Genomic DNA, 16750 nt, shown 5'->3' with positions numbered 1-16750 from the left:
CCTTCCGCAGCTCCCCACCTCCTCCCGACGCACGTGTTTAAAGAGTCCCTGCTCCTCCCCCTCGCGCCCCGCCGAAGCGCGGCCGACCCGAGCGGCGGGCCCTAAGTTTCCTCCCAGGGGCCGGCGCGCACGCCTGCAGCGGCCGCGGCCACAGCGCTCGGGCGGCGCCCGCCGCCCACCTTCTCCGGCCCCCGCCGCCGCAGTCTCCGCCCGCCAGCGAGGGCGTGCTCCTGGCGCCGGAGCCGAGGGTGGGGCGCCGAGGAGGAGGGGACCCCGAGCGCGCCGCTTCGGCGCTCGCGGCGGCAGAGGCGGCGCCGGCAGCAGCAGGTGGAACGAGCTCCGCGGCGAGCAGCTCTGCGCCTCGGGATCCGCCGCGGCAGCCGCCGGGGCCGGAGCAGGCCCGCCGGGCTGGAGCCCGTGCCCGCCCGGGTCCGAGCCCTAGTTTCGGGGAACTTGGGTGGCCGAGGCCGGCGGGCCGGGGCCGGGCGCGCCTCGGGGCGCACAGCAGCCCTGGAAGCCGCGTCCGGGGCGCAGGTCCGAGGGGACCCGGCTCTTCCCGGCCACCTGAAGACCTGTTCTGGGTAGGAGCCGCTGCCGGCTCTGGGATTTGGGGGGAGCCCGCGGCGCGCCCGGGCGCCCCGCCGGACGCTGTCCTCCGGCGCGCGGGTGGCGCGGGAGGGTCCTGAGCCGCGCGCTCGCCTCCCGGCTCCGGCTTAAGGAGCAGAAGGCACGGGGCTCTCCCCGGGATTCAGGGAGACGCGAGCTGCTCGCCGGTCCGCGGCGGAGTCCCAGCACCCCCTCGCCGTGCTTGTCCGGAGGGGTTCGCCGGTTGGCACCAATCCGCAAGAGTTCTCGGCGCATCTGGTGTCTGCGATTTGGAGACGGTTCCCGCCAACGACGCGCGAAGCGCCTTTCGCTGTCCGCGCGGGCGGCCTGGCGGCCCGGCCCGCTGGAGCCCGGGGGATCCCGTCCCCGTCCGGACCCTCGGGCCTCCCGGCCGCGAGCCTCGGCGGGAGTGTGAGACGCGGCCCCCGTCCGCCCTCCGGAGGGAGCGCGCGCGGGCCCGGAGGGGGCCCGGCCGCCCAGGGCGCCTCCGCGTGCGGAGGGGCCGGGGAGCGCGCCGCCCGGCCGCCGGCCATGGCCTTCACTTTCGCCGCTTTCTGCTACATGCTCTCGCTGGTGCTGTGCGCCGCGCTCATCTTCTTCGCCATCTGGCACGTGAGTACCCGGCGGCGGCTTCTCACTCTTTCCTTCTGCCTCGCACGCGCCCCTGTCCACCTCCTTCTCCGGTTTCTCCTAAAATGCCATCTCGCCCGCTCCACATCGCGCGTGCGGACGCCAGGCACGGGGCACGTGCAGGTCAGACCCTCTGTTGCTTCCTGTCCCGAGGCCGGGGTTCGGCCGCGGCGCCCCGGCCACCGGCCGGAGGCGGAGGGACCGCTGGCCCCCGGGGCGAGGCCCCCTTGCCGGGCCCTGGCCGAAGTGCTGGGCCTGGGGAGTGGCGGCGACAGCCCCGTACCCCGCTACTCCCCCCGCCCCCTCCTGTCTTGCCCGCAGGGAGAACGAGAAGCTCTGGGTCGGTCGCCCGGCAATTAGTCAAGTAACTATAACAACTAAACATTTAAAATGTCAGCATCTGTGGTGGGCTGCATTTAGACACAATTGGAGACAGTGGAAAGCGGACGGGACTGCCTCGTAAGAGGAAGTGGGGAGAGGCTAGGCCGGTTCGGGGAGGGTCGGGCTCATGGGGGTCCGTGTGGAAGAAGGCAGGAGAGAAGGAGGAGGCCAGGGAGGCTGGGGAGGGGTGGGGATGAGGGGCCTGAGGCTGCAGAGGGAGGTCACACAGAGGGGCCGGGGACAGCGTTTGCTCCTTGAGTTTCCTGAGTCTGACCCATTCAAGACATGAAGCGCCCCCCCTGCAGGTGGGCAAACCTCTCTCTCCCCCAGACCCCCAGCACCTTAGGGGACACCAGCTTTCCCCGCTGTCCTTCCAGGGAGCCACCCATGTCGAGGGCTGTGGTGGCGTGTCCCAGTAAGGCAGGTATGGCACAGGAAGCGAGGTGGAATGGTTCTGAAGAGAAGCAGGAAGAGAAGCCCAGAGCAGGACGGAGGAGGGAGGCTGGCCCTCAAGACCGTAACGCGTGTTGAGTCCGCGGGACGCTCGAGGCTTCCTCCTCCCGGGGTGGGTTAGCGCTCTGTCTTCACCGTCAGAGGTGGTGTGCAGAATGGCGAAGGCCAAGCAATTCGGGAGGAGCACCGCAGTGCCTAGTCTCCCACCGTTAACAGCCCTCCCTGCCCAGCTAGTCCGGGTGACAGGGAAGGACCCTGAGCTGAATTCCTTGAGGCACGGTTCTGGGGAGCCTTGGAGAGCATGGGCGCCGTGGAAGATGACCTGGAATGAAGACCAGGAGAGAGTTGCAGGGTGGGTGAGATGAGCTGCTCGGTATGAGTGGTTTCCAGAGTGAGAAGGTTTATCTGAAAATAGGACTAAGCAGCTAGAGTGGCTCCTGTTACAAGGAGGAGAGGGGACGTCTGAGGAGCAGGAAGGTTTCTAACCATGTCACCTTAGGAAAGAGGCTGCTGGCTCGTCCCCCTCCAGATCTCAAAAGTGCGAAAGCTGACCCGGGTGATCGCCAAGCTTCCCTATATGTCTAACATGTTAGAAGCCCAGGAGTCGGTTGATTTAGGAATTTGGGGGTGAGAGAAAGGGAATTCAGACAAGGAATTTCTGGATCAAAAATTCTTCATGTGTGAGTGATAGGATTTTGCACCCTCTCTTTTTCTGCCCCAGAATTCTGGGTCTCATCTGCTGGGTCTGACCTGTGGTAGAGAACTGAGCCTTTAAGTTGTTGACAGGTGCTAAGAGAAGACGAAACTTTACCTAATTTAGAGTAAAAAGGGGTGCGGGACCCCCAGCTCATGTCTTTTAAAGAAGCTTCCTCTGCTTCTTTGGATCTGGGGAGTTATCTGCATTCTAGAAGGCTAACTACAGTACTCCCTTTTTTCAGAAATACTTCATTTCCTGTTTCTTTATGTGTTTACCTTGGCCAGAGGGTGGCAGGTACCAGAGAGTTCCATCAAGCTGTCAGGCATGGAGTTCTCTGGACTAGCCTCGGGCAGAGCAGGTAACCAGAAAGAATAATTTTCTCTCACTCAGGGAGATAATAAATAATTCAAGAGCCGGTTAATTAAGTGAACGGGTTGTGCCGCTGGTTGGCTAATAACATTTGAATCGAAACCAGGCATTGCCGTGATCCCATGTTGGCCTCTGCCCTCCCCAGCGCTCACCCCCTTGTCCCGGGGCGGCTGAATCTGTCAGGCTCCCAGTCTGGGTCGGCTCCTGACCTGATCCCCAGCGGAAGTGGCGAGTTGGCAATTTCTAAGAATAAAACGTATTTGTGCTCTGAATTCAAAATACGATGTCAGCCCCTCTTCCTGTCCTGGCCTTTTCCCTTCTCCCTCTCTCCAAGTCAAACAACCCGAAGCCCACCTGCCTCGATTTGGTTCCTGAATATTGAAAGGGGCGGGGTCTGAGACTCATCGATTTCCGTGAACGCGTTGTATGCGTGGGTGTTGGTTACATGGTGGTAATTACTTCAAACACAATTAGGAAAGTTAGATCCGCGTTAGACTCTGCGTTTGCTTCCTTTCCAGCTTCTTATATTCCTTGCACATTTCCGGATTTGATGAGCCATGTTGCTTGTTTAGCATATACTGACAGCCCAGATAAGGAACTGGGCACCTAACAGCTCACAGCAATTAAAGGGCCTGCCCCACTGCCACGTGTAGGCTGTGAGATATTTGACTGTACATTCCTCCTCTGGGGTGACAATAGTAGCTGCTCGCTGTTGACTGTCTACAGTCGGCCAGTCCCAGCACTCTGAGGACCTGTCAGCCGGGCCTCCGATTGTTTGCCTCCCCTTCTTCACACGGGAGGTCCCGGGAGCAAGGATGGATGTGGCCAGCCATGGGCAGGACAGTCCTTTCAAGTCTTGTTTCTTCCTGTGAAAATTTAACTGCATTTGTTTCCAAATGAAAATATTTCAAATTACCAATTCATTGATTTGCTATCAGTCACCATCTTTGAGTACATTTCTCGCATTTGGAAGGTGCAGAATAAAACTGAGGGTTTTTTTTTTATGCGTGTGTCTGGCTCTGCATGCCTTCAGGCAAATCACCCTTTAGTACCCAGGCAGCCACTTAGTGAAATAACTGACATTTTACAGACGAGGAAACTGGATCAGAGAGGTTATGAAGCTTACCTGAGGCTGCACAGCTGGGATGATGAGAGCCGTGATTTGAGCTGAGTCTAAGACTCATGTTCTAACTCTGGTCACTGTCTTTGGATCGCCCAACTCCGATAATCATTTCTCCCCAAAGGACCACCTTCCTCTGTATAAATAAAATCTTCGTAGTTGGAATTTCTGATTGGAGTTATAACAGCAAGACACCAAACATACTGTATATCCTTTCTAAAAAGAGGAAATTGTATTTCGCTTTTTTCAAAATTACATTTTCTGCTTATAAAACGATACAGGGTCACGGCTGTAAAAATTCGAAAATACAGGGACACGTAATGGAACAAAGTCATCACTAATCTTATCATCCAGAAAAAATTTGGGTGTCTCCTTTTCTAGTCATTGTGTATGTGTATATTCCTAAACATTGCATATTAACGTTTAGAAGGGGGAAAAAAATAAGTGTTCTCAAGGGTTTCAGAGGTGAAATGATGTTTCTTTGCGGCCAGTATGAAATGAGCAGGGTTTACGCACGAGAGTCCTCACAGCTCCAGCTTGGTCGAGCTGCCTTGTTTATATAAACACAGATGAAACCATTCTTTGAAAAGACTGGAGATTCGTCAGCAGTCATTTCGGGTTTTTAACTTTCAAAGTTCTTTTATATGTAGAGTCGCATTTTAAAACTCCGCGTTCTGACAATGTACAAATAAAATAACTTCCCGACGACATTTCTCTGGATCCCGGGCGGCGTTTGTTGTTGGAGAGTCTTAATGGGCCCTGACTGATGCTGACAAATACGTATTTACCGAGAGGCGGTTTTGCCAGGCGAGTGTCTTTGCAGCCGAGCCGTTCAGCCAAGTTCACCCTGTCATAGGCTCAGCCACTGGAAACTGCGTAAACTGCTCCGCTTCTCGAGTTATCCATCTGGAGACAAAATATGGGTCTTTGCGAAACGGCAGGGTGCCTGGGGGTGTCCGCAGGCTCTCCTTATATGACCCTGCTTTGGCCGACCCAGACGAGGGCACCCAGCACATGGCCGTGCCTCGCCCGGCCTCCGGTTTCCGTTCTGTTTGAGACGCCCCCACCCTTCTCTGCCGCTGCCCCGTTCGCACGCGACCTCTGCACCCCCATCCTCGCCGGCCCCCATCCTCTCTTGTGCCCCCAGCCTCATTCTCTCTCGCCTCACGGTTATGGTGGCCAGAAGCTCCGTGACCCCTCGCGCTTCACCGCTGTGTCCCCAGAGCCTAGAACAGTGCCTGGCGCGTAGAAGGGGCTCGGTCGATACTCGGAGAATCGTTTCTCTTTTCTGCTGTCCGGGCGCATGCGTTTTCTCCTGTACCTTGGCATGTTGAAACCTTGGAAACGGTAGCTGTTGAAAGGAAGCCTGGCCATTACCGGGGTTAAAGGGCCCGTTTCGATGAGAACAGGGCTGGTTCTTCTGCAGCAGGTTGGGGAGAAGGGCCGGCTGTCCCCGGAGAAGGTGCCGTCGTTAGGTGTGATGTCTGCGCTGCCTTGTGCCTCACGCCCCGGCTGGCACCGAGATGTCGGCTGGTGATTATCCGTAAACTGTCTGTGAAGGGGGGGTTTGTATCATCATCATCGTGTTCCCACCACAGTCAGGTTGAGAGAGAGGAGAGAAGGATGCGGAATCCACAGGTGACCTGAAACAAGCTGGCGCTGGCCCCCGTCCCAACTACTCGGTGGGGTTTCAAGGCCTCTTTGGGGTTGGATGTTGCAGGGGTCACGGTGGCATTTGATGTTAGAGTTACTGACCAGACCTGAAAGGCAGTGAGTGTTGGAGGCCTTTGCCAGGCAGTTGGAGCATCCACCTGTACCGGCCCTGGATTTCGAGGCCCGCCGACCTCGCTCGCCTTGTTTCCAGCCCTTTGTCCCCCTGACGTCCGCACGGCTCTGTGCCGTGGACCCTGGACTCGTGATCTGCAGCTCCCCCTCCCAGGAAGTGGGCAGGCGGGTCCCCCTGGGGCCTCACTGTCTTGTAGACGCGCCGTCTGGACAGGGATCTCACCAGCCTCCCTCCCCTCGCAGAGGGGTTCTGCCTCCCCACACCCTGCCTTCCTTCCTTTTCAGCCTTACGTCAAACATGCAGAAAAGTACAGACTAGTCAAGGCTTCCTCTGCAGCCACCTCTCAGGATCAGCAAGTGTCAGCCTTTCGCCACCTGGAAGGCGTTCGTTTCCTCTGTGGCTGCCGCCTCGTGCCCCACCCTGCTCACAGCAAGGGCGCCAGCGGCCCCCTTCTGGCCCGTCTCTGACTGCCATCCAGTGCTAATCGCGTCTTCGTTGTGGCTTTGACCCTGCTGTCCACGTCCTCCTCGCGGCCCCCTTTGCACGTTGCTCTGTCCCTTGTCCCCACGGCTGTCCCTCCGTCCACGCCTGCGTGGGCTCGTCCCCCCGCCCTTCCACATGCCTGCTGGTGGTCGCCCCACCTCCCAGACCTGCCCCCTGACCGTGGTTGTGCGGGCTGCCCACCCCTCATCCCACGGAAAGCCCTGAGCTGGTGCGCCCACACGCCCTCCTCCGCACAGCCTCGGAGGGTCCCGCACCGCCAGCTCCTCCCCACTCCTCGTGGGCGCCCCAGGGCAGAGGACGGAGTCGGGGCTGGCACGGGCTTTGTCAATTTGGCACTTGAAGGTAGGGGTCCCATGGCATCTTGTGGTACCTGAGTTCGATCCCAGGTAGTTGCGAAATACACCTGTCTTAGTCCTCGACCAGGTGTACACAGTCCCCTTATGGCTTTGGTAAGGCAGTTATGGAATTCCAGGCTGGTGTGTTTGCTGCTCAGATTGGTTCTGAGTCGCTGCCTCTTCCAGTCACTGGAGGATCCTTAGGAAAAGAAGATGGCCAGTGTCCGGGGAGAGGCGTGAAGTCAGGCCTGGTACAGATGCTGCGTGCGATTGGCACACGCGCATCTGTGGGCTTGGCAGTGGCTTCTGTTTGGGATCTCGGAGTCGTCGGGGCTTCTGTGTCTGCACGGGTGACTCAGACTTGCCTGTGCTTCTCTTCGTGGTCCTGGTAATCTGATTAATTCCCATAAAGGTCACCGAAAACTCCGAGTGCACAGTTAAAGCCTGAATTGGTCTCCGAATGCCAACCCAGAGTTGAATGAGGAGGCTGGCAGGTATTTTTAATCTGGCATAGAAAGAGAGCAAAATGAGAGAGACATCTTTCCATATGCTAAAATAAAGCCAAAATATAAAACACGCAGAAAGATACCTAAATCATGATTAAGCTGATAGACTGAAACGGAGCCGCCACCGTTTCTGTGGACACAGCACTGTAGGCAGTGAAAGGCTTCAGAGTCTCGGGGCGATCCCTGCTACGGGGCGTGGGGGTTGAAGGCTAAGCCTGGGAGCTCGTAGGATAACGGCCACACCAGTCTGGTGTCGGAGGCCTACGGCAATGTAGTATCCACCTACCTGTGCGGTCAGCGTCCCATCCCTCCCTGTCCCATGGCCCCAACGCCACAGGTAGACGGTATCGCCTCCCACACAGGTGTATTTATTCCTCTTTCCACAAGGAAGGACTTCTACCCCCTTGGATCTAAATTCTGCACCTTCTTCCACTGTCTGGCTCAAGCCTCAGCACTGCCGACTCTGTCCCCTCCAGCCGCAAGCTCCTGAGGCAGCCCGTGTGGCTCCTTTGCTCTAGTGCACGTACGACCTGGTGGCAGCATGCACCTCCACGTGTGGCCACCTGGGACCTCCGAGGGAAGTGGAAGCTGGTGGAAGGCAGGACCCTTGTCCACGCCATACATCCCGGAGCTTAGGAAGACGCAGCCCACACGTGCGGAGCGCACGGCTCGTGGTGGGTGGCTCTCCGACCGCTGTGGGAGGAAGGACAGTCACCCCTTTGGCAGTTTCCGTTGGCGTGTGAGCCCGGAACCTTGCAGGTCTCATCCTTTGGGAGGAAACGGAGCCCGTGGCTCTGGGGACAGTGGTGGCTGGCTGCATGAGCAATGCCCGGCCGGGCTGGGCCGGGCGCCGTGGGTGCCGTGCGAGCTGGCACACTCCCCCAGGTGCTGGCACTCTCTCCCGCCATCTGCCCTGAGACTCGGCGTGCAAGAGGGAGACAGCTCGGCACAGCGCGTAGGACCCAGCGGTCAGCCTGAAGGCCGGGCAGCTTCGTCAGAGGGAATGGCTCCACCCTGCAGGGGCTCCCCGCCACCCCAGGCCTTGGCATCCCTGTCTCTGCTCTGAGAGCAGAACCTGCCGTCACCACCTGATGCTCCGGGGCCATGGTCTTAAATGAACAGTTAAATTACTCTGCCGAGAAGGCGGGGCCTGGAGAAACAGTGATTGTTTAGACACAATAACCAAGTGTCTGTCCCCCTGGACTGGGTATTTCTGTCCTGTGTCCATCGGCTAATTGGTCTAGCCCGGGTCTTGGCGCAGGCTGCCACGGGAAGACCCCTGTTTTCTCTAGCTCTGCCCTGTCGCCCCCTTTTGCTGAGCTTCCTCGGTGTTTCTGCGGCTACCTGAGAGAGAAGGGTGCTCCCCTTAGCCCTGCGGTTTCTACTTCGGGTTCTGTCTGGCTCCTCTAGTTTTAATTTTTTTTTTTTTTACTGTGATAATGCATAACATAAAATTTACTATTCTACGCCATTTCTAAGTGTACAGTTCAGTGCCATTAAGTATAGTCACGTTGCCGTGCAGCCGTCATCATCTATCAACAAAACCTTCTCGTTTTTCCAAACTGAAACTCTGTCCCCATGAAACACTAACTCCCTGCCCGCCCCCAGCACCATTCGACTTCCTGTGTCTGTGAGTCTGGCTCTTCTATGGACCTCACATAAGTGGAATCTTACACTTTTCACTTATATCACCGAGCATAATGTCCTCAAGATGCAGCCACAATGTAGCACGGGTTAGACTCTCACCACCTTTTAAAGTTGAAGAACCTTCCGTTGTTTGTATAGTTTACATTTTGTGTGTCCATTCCTCTCTTGGTCCTACCTTTTGGCCATTATTGGGACAGTGCTCCCGTGGACATGGGTCTGCAAATGTCTCTCTGTACCCCGTTTTCCATTCTTTTGTATATATGCCCCCGAGTGGAAATGCGGGATCCAATAGTGAGTCTGTGTTTAATGTTCTGTGGCTTCTCTCACTGTACAGCGGAAGCGGTCTTGGCTCTCAGGCTTTGCTGCACCAACTCTCCGCCCTTTTTTGACCCTCTGGTCCCCGTCGGTGGCCTCCCTGCCTTTCTCTAGGATGGACCAACAGCCCTAGACGTCCCAGGGTGACCTGTTTGCTTAAACACCTGGTCTGTGTGGCTGGGTTATTCCGGAATCCGCAGGTCTTTTAGGTGAATTAAATAGTTAGAATCTTTCTTCAAACTTACCATTGGGTCCTACTTGTCAGAACTTACAGACGTTTCTTAAATGAATGTGACCAGAAACCACGCGGGCTCTCCCAGGGCGGCTGCCCCTCCTCCAGAGGTGACGGCGTTGGGGACGGGTAGGCGTGCTTTCCCAGATTTTAGGCCAGAGAACGTTTTGGGTGTATGAGAACCGAGCAATGCACTCAATGTCAAGAACGAAAGGATCATGTAAAAATATATATACATATTTTTTCATTCATTGAAACCTTATTTGCATTTCTGATCTCAGATCAGCGGGAGGCCCAAACTCCCAGCACTTCCTTTGGTGGCTGCTTTGAGAGAGACCAGGCAGCCTTACTTGAGCGGAAGAGGAGCTGTAGCCTCTGGTTTCGTTTTTGCCCCCAGGCCAGGACCGCTGGGGCAGGGAAGGGAAGCAGGCTGTCAGCTCCCGGGGGAGACGGTTTTGGTTTTCGAGTCGACTTCATTTTCTGGTTTCTTTAAGCTGCCTTGAGTCACAAAAGTGGTTTAAAAAAAAATTAAAAAAACAAGCCAGATTTGTAAAAATGTAAATTCACATACACACATGCAATTACCGCCACAACAAAAAAATATTCCATAGCAATGAAAACCCCACACTTTGCTGGCTGTGGATTTTGGGGGGGATGGAATTTGCTTTCTCCGTCCTCCTGGGTAGGCAGGGAGGGGGGTGCGGGCGGTTGGGAGCGCCTGCCTGTCCACGTGTAGTGCACGCGGTTTGGGCTGAACGCTGTGGTGGGAGCCGTTAGCCACACACGGTCACCCGGCCGTCGTTTGCTTGGTCCGCCCTTGACCGTGACCAACACCCGATCCGCCCCTGGGGCACTACGTTTCCACAGTGCTGTCTGCTCTGAAGCGGCCTCTAACTTCCGGTCCTTCGTCGTGTCCGTGTGAGAACTCTAGATGCTCGCTCAGGACACACGTGTGACTGAATGGCACCCCGATTGCCTTTCTCTTCTCCTCGTGAGGGAGGACCTGCGGGCCGGGCCTCTGAATCCGCGTCATGTCCCCCCATCTCCGCTCCGGGGCTTTTCGTTCGTATTCTGTTCAGGCTCAGGCGCCTGGCACCCAGAGCTCAGCTCCGCACCCCGCCCAGCAGTGGTTGTGGGTGAATCCCGGGTGTTAGGGCCCCCCAGCTTTGACTTTCTCTTTCTCCTTCCTTCTTCCCTTGTTCTCTGCTGCTTTTGCCGGCTTTTTATTCCTTCTCCTTCGCAGGCATCCTGGGTCTGCCGGAGGCTCTGTGCTGTTACGTAGCCCAGCTGGAGGGCCCGGGGCTGGGGAGTTAGCTGACACCACCTCCCTCCCCCAAGGCGTCTAGAACCGTGGGCTGACATTTCCAGAGCATCGGTCCTGGGTATCTTTTCTGTTTTTGTCTTTGCGAGGTCCATTTTAACGATGGAATACAGCTCTCCCGCTGGGGAAAATGCAGGGGAGGAAAGAATCTTGGAGCTGACTTCCTTTTTTTTTTTTTTTCCTCTTATTGGCAACTGATTCACAAACCCCAAAAAAGAGGTTGATAGCAACATAGCTAGCTAGCTAGAGCAGTCCAGATGGTCCCATGTCTAATAGAGACATTTGTGTTGAGGATAAAAAAAAAATATTTAAACATGTGCTCTGAACCTTATTGAGAAGAGGAATCAGCAATTGCACTCAAGGGTTGTAGGTATGAAAATAGCCAAATGGTTCTGGTCCCCCAGAATGCAACGATTAGGAAAAAGGAATCGGGAGGCGTGAGGTTCCAATATTGGGGGAACGAGTTAGAGCTGGGTTTTGAGGGCTTCAGGCTGCACTGTCTGTGGGCCCGAGGCGGCCCGCCCTCAGGCATGTCACAGGCGGAGGGGTCCCACGTGGACCTGTGTCTTGCAGATGGAGTTACACGTTTTGCCAGTCGGGGGTGCTTCAGAGCGGCTGAGGGCAGACCAGGGCCAGAGAGGACAGACCGGGCTGTGCCAACCATTTCTGCATCGCATGCCGAACAGACAGACAGACAGACAGACAGACGATCCTGCTTCCCTTCCCTTCCTCTGCGTGTATCTGGAAATGGTACAGGTGACTCTCATGCACCTGCCCGAAATCTTTATCAAGCTCCCATTCTCGCTGCGGCACGTCCTCAGTAGGCCACTGGGCGGGGCTTGGAAATCCTTGTCTGATAGCTGACCGGCCACTTCGTGAGGATGGAGAGGGAGGGGACGTGACATTGGGAAGGGACTGGTCACGGCCACTGGGTGCGAGTGGCAGTCGGGGGGGGGGGGAGGGACGGTCTCCTGGAGTGTGTGGGATTACCTGGGGCTGGGAATTGGAGCCGGATGCGGGACTGAATGCCCGTTCATCACTGCTGGACCGTGTCGTCTGGGACACCTTGTTCGCTGGAGGTTCTGGAGAGGGGTGAGGGAGCTGAGCAGAGGCCCACAAAGCAACGACAGACAATATTTGCTGACTTGGAGAAAACTCACTGGAGAGAAAGATGTTCGGTCTTGGCATCCTTTCTTTCCCACTGGTCGGCAATTTTAGAACCGAAAGTCATGCCCCAGAAAGGGGGTGACAGCTGACGGGGCCGGTGCCGAGCTCGCTCCCCAGCGGACTGCTCCTGGGCCTTGCATGTGCGGGTAAAGCGAAGGTGCAGAGCCGGCTCCCGAGTCCTGGGGCTCCCCTGCTGCCGGCCGTGTGCACCTCGTTCCCTTCTCGTTCTCCAGCCAGGGTTTGTCTTTCCCGATGGCCTTCCTGGGCATCCAGTGTCGGCTACCAGCAGAGACAAGGTATTAGTTAAGGTTCTTGGGAACTGGTCCTGGCCACCTTAATCCAACAAGGAAGCCACAGAAAGGGAACCGGAGTGCCCACAGAGCAGGTGCGACGCCTGGAAGACAAGACCTGAAACAACCGAACAACCGAGGTCTAGGTCGCTGCCCCTCTTCTGTCCCTGAAGCACTCCTTACGAGGACGGAGAGAGACTCTTCCAGGTGGAGCGTGGCTCGGCGCCCCGGCTGGCCGTACCAGGTGGGGAGCGCGATGGGGGTGTCCAGGCACCCTTACGGCCTCCCTGGTGCAAGGACAGGCACCTGGGACTGCGCTCAAAGGACAGAGACGGTTCCCCAGAGGAAGTCACACCGGTGACGGAAGTGGGCATTGATATTGGGAGACCAAAAAATGACCGCTGTTCACTGCCTGAGCTCTGTGGTCCAACTGTCGCCTCGCCTGCACTCGGAGAAAGCACAGTTTTCTCTAAAGGTTCACTTCTCGCTGCCGCAGACCCTGCGATGTGTCATCTCACGCGAGCTGCAGAAAAGGGTCTCATTGATCTCCATCCTCAGCCTGATGGGGAGCAGCGGTGCCCTGGCCGGGAGGCTGGGCTCGCTGGCTCCTGGCCCCGAGTGCGCTTCCCACGTTCGTGTGATGGCTGACGGCTGCCCCTTAGTCAGGTCGCTGTCTCCTCCTCATCAAAACGCTCCAGAGAGCAGGGGTCCCCACCCCCCTGGCCTGTTAGGAACCAGGCCTCACAGCGGGAGGTGAGCGGCAGGCGAGTGAGCGAAGCTTTGCCCGTATCTGCGGCCGCTCCCCAGCGCCAGCATCACCGCCTCAGCTCCACCGCAGATCATCAGGCGCTAGATTCTCGTAGGAGTGCCAGCCCCTGGGGCCCCCCCGGTGGGGGACCACCGTGGTAGGGACAATGTGACGTGCTTCCACGGCAAGCACCTTGCCTTCTGAGCCTGCAGCTTTGGTAAGGACCAGTTGGACGAGGGCTCGGCATGAATTTAGCAAAACACGGGTTCACCCCAGGAGGCGGAAACAGCAGCTGTGTGACTCAAGAACAAGAAAAATGGGGCCTGGCCCACTGTCCCTTCCCCGCTGTTTCACCCCGAATTCTAGAGGGTAAATGGTAGAGCGAAACGCAGCTCTTCCTTTTCCTCCTGGAAGAGCGCACTCCGTCCCCCAAGTTCCCCCTCTTCCCGAGAAATCCCCCCACTGCCCCACGTCTGGACCGCTGAGCAGACAGGCTCAGCTTCGGGCCCTTGCTTCGTACAGAGCCGGGGACGTGAGGCCCCCTGCCAGGCCCTCTCCTCCCTCCCCACCCGGAGCTCGCAATGAGCAGAGCTGGCATCTTCGCCACTGCACAGAGTAAGTCATCTTGCTGCGCGAACGGGAGGCCGCGTCGCTTGTCTCCCCGGGGGGAGGCGACGTTGTGGCTCCGAGCCGAGCCGTGCCCTGGTACCGCTGGGACCCTGAGCTCCTCTGCCATGCCAAGGTCGTCATCAAGGAGAGAGAGGAAGCCTGGGGTGACAGGATGATCAAAGCCCAGGGAGAAACGACTCTAGGCGCAGCATGGTGTTTTCAAGACGTCGGTGCCGCTGAGCCACGGGGAGGCAGGGAAGGCGCTGGGCCTGGGACGGGGACGGACACTGACCACGGAGAGAGGAGCCCCCGGCGGCTCGACGACAAGGACGGCGGCCGCTGCGGGCTGCGTCTTGGTCCGAGTCCGCCCTCGGGTGTCTGTGTTTCCCTCTCTCGTATTAAAACACCAAGAAGAACGTTTTATCCCAGAACAATAGTATCGACTAAACGAACCCAAACCCGACCCAGGAAAGGGTTTGGGGTCAGGGGCGCAGCCCACGTCGAGCAGCCGCGTGGTTCTGCGTCGGCACGTGGCCCTCTGCGCCCGGCTGACCGCGCGCTTCTGGAAACGGGCAGAGGTGAGCGGGTTTGGTTGACAGTTCGCTGATCTGTGTTTTATTTATTTGTTTGTTTGTTTGTTTGTTTGTTTGATTTACATTGATGAAAGGGGGTAGAGTCATATAATCATGAGGTCCTAGAACCCCAACACCTAAAGGGACCGAAGACCGTCTGGTCTGTTTTCACACTTGGAAACGAGGCTTCGGAACCCGGAGAGGCAGGGGGTGACGTGGCCGAGGCCACGGGGCCCATGTACGGCAGGGCCAGAGCCGACGACGTCCAGGGCTCCAGACTCCCCGACCGGAGCTCGCACTCCAGATCCAGGAGTTCTCGCCGGGCCGCCTAACGTGTTTCGCAGCAACTGAAACGAAGAATAACAATGTGCCGGCCTGGTCTTTGTCGCTGTGCAGGCCAAGGATTCGTACGGCAGGGCCTCGCTCAATGTCATCCATCAGCTCTGCGAGGTTGAGGGACATGACAAACACCAGAACATTTTGCCCCAGGCTGACCGAGATACACACGAGGCAGGCCGCAGCGGCGTCTTGCCGACGTGATAACGAAGCGATGTTTTTCGAGGACCCGCCGAGCTCCCTCCACACCTTGCGACTGGGCTTTGTGACACCCGGCTGTGTTCTGAATGAGGCTGACGAGAACGGTCTCGATCGAATCAAGAAAAGAGGAAAGAGGGACCCGTGTGATATTCGGCCAGTCCTTCTCTTTACGTTATGGCACGGCCCCGAGGGAGATGTGAATTAACTTTGCCTCTTTGAGAGGTGCGTTCTCCCCTCGGGAGCAGAGGCGGTCACACACGAGGCCCGGCACATGCAGGAGGTCGGAATCAGAGTGAGAGACGGGACGTCGCGCCCTGCTCCCAGACCCGTCCCCACACCCCGCCGGCCGGTCATTTCGGGTCTCCCTGGGTCGGGGTCTCTCTCCTTGTCGGACAGCAGCGTCTTTTCTCTCTCCTGGTGTCCAGCTTTCCCGCGACACGCCGGGGCCGCCTTCGGCAGGTTCGCTTTGGCTCGGGTCCTCTGCTGCCTTCTGCGGGTCCCGTGAACCATTAGCGAGGCCGCGCGCGCCCTTCTCCCTTGTTCAGGGTGTCTGGCCCCTGACGCAGAACAGTCTTGAAGGACACGAGGTCACGAGCAGGGCCGTGGCTGGCTCGTCGCGGCGTGGAGCGCTGTGGCGGCCAGGGGCGGCGGCCCCCTCCGAGGCCCTTTGACCCCCTAGCCTTTCAGTGCGTCCCTTAGGCCAGCTGACCCTTCCATGTACACCCCCGCCCCCAGTCCCTCCTCGGGCTGTCAGATTTGCCAGGGGCTTCCGTGCTTTCCATGTAGATGAGTAAGAACGAAAAATGCAGAACGGGGCATTTTCAGTTTATGGCGTCTCCAAATTGCAAACGTTGCTTTCGAGTGTGGCTCAAGCATGTCCTGCCCGAGTCGTAAGGGAGAGAAGGCGCTCACGCCGTGAGCTGGGAAGGATGCTTTGCAGCCGGGTCTGCGGAGAAGGTGCGCGTGGGCCGGGCCTCCGCGCCCAGCCCCGGCCTGGCTTTGCGAGGCCTTAGTGTGCCCGGGCGACGCTGGGAGGGGGTGGGCAGCGTCTGCAGCGTCTGCACACGGACAGGTGGAAGCCACAGGGAGAGCGTCCAGGGGCCAGGGAAGGCGACTTCGCTCTGGCCCAGTCCCTGCCTCCAAGCCAGCCAGGGTCAGCCCGGCCCGGGGCCCCGGCCACCAGGATGCTGACCCCGACGGGTGGATTCCCTCCTGCCCGTGCGGGCCACTTCCCGGTGTCGTGTCGGGCCTGCCCGTCTGAACTGCGGCCCTAGAGCTCTGCTCCCGGTTGCCTTCCCTGATTTTACCAGCCTCATTCCGCGGCTCCGCGGCAGGTTGCCGTGATGCCTCCCCGAGCGCTTGATCTTTGCCCTCTGTCTTCGAGGGGCCTTGACTCTCCCGCCGTAGCATTCATTCTCCTTGAAGCGGACGTTCAAATACAAGCAGTCCCGTCTTCTGACGAGTCCGTCAGACCGCGACGGGGTCCCTTGTCACCCTCCTCCTCCGAGCCCCGCTGGCTCGAGTGGGAATGGCACGGGGCCCCGTCCAGGACCCCGTCTGCTGCCTGCCGTGGACCCCGCGGTTGCCTTTTGTTCTTCGCCGTGGTCAGAGCGGGCCGTGCGGCACCTGCGCGTGGGCCTTCTTCACCTCCCCAGCCTCGGCCCAGCTCTCTGGGCCGGGGGTCTCCCGTCCACAAAGCGAGGAGGAGCTGGGCACGGGGACAGCGAAGCCCCTTTCAGCTCCCGCGGGCCTCGCTGTCCGCAAACCGGGTCCCAGGGGCAGCGGGAGGAGGAGCGCTGCGTGGAAAAGCCCTCCCTTCGCAAAAGGACGTTGGCGTCGTTCGCCGGGGAAGCCACACGCGATTCAGACCCTGAGCCTTCTCTTCCTGTGATCGCCTGAATAATTTATTTCCCCTCAGCACCCCC

At 58.3% G+C, this 16750-nt stretch overlaps 1 protein-coding gene across 12 annotated transcripts in view; it reads left to right on the top strand.

Moving 5' to 3' along the window:
* Nucleotides 1-16750, top strand: part of CNIH3 (cornichon family AMPA receptor auxiliary protein 3) — a 154744-nt gene that overhangs the window by 83097 nt on the left and 54897 nt on the right. The window contains exon 1 of one of the 12 annotated variants that reach the window (XM_016165487.2): nucleotides 1100-1218. The exons of the other annotated variants lie outside the window; for them this stretch is intronic. Within the exon in view, the coding sequence (XP_016020973.1) occupies nucleotides 1138-1218 (81 nt within the window). The 5' untranslated portion in view covers nucleotides 1100-1137. Of the gene's footprint in view, nucleotides 1-1099; nucleotides 1219-16750 lie in introns of those variants that run through there. 12 annotated transcript variants of the gene reach the window in all.

The sequence above is a fragment of the Rousettus aegyptiacus genome, unplaced genomic scaffold (assembly GCF_014176215.1).
Source record: "Rousettus aegyptiacus isolate mRouAeg1 unplaced genomic scaffold, mRouAeg1.p scaffold_m13_p_18, whole genome shotgun sequence".
In the NCBI taxonomy this organism is placed as follows: domain Eukaryota; kingdom Metazoa; phylum Chordata; class Mammalia; order Chiroptera; family Pteropodidae; genus Rousettus; species Rousettus aegyptiacus.
This window is presented reverse-complemented; position numbering and strand designations above follow the sequence as displayed.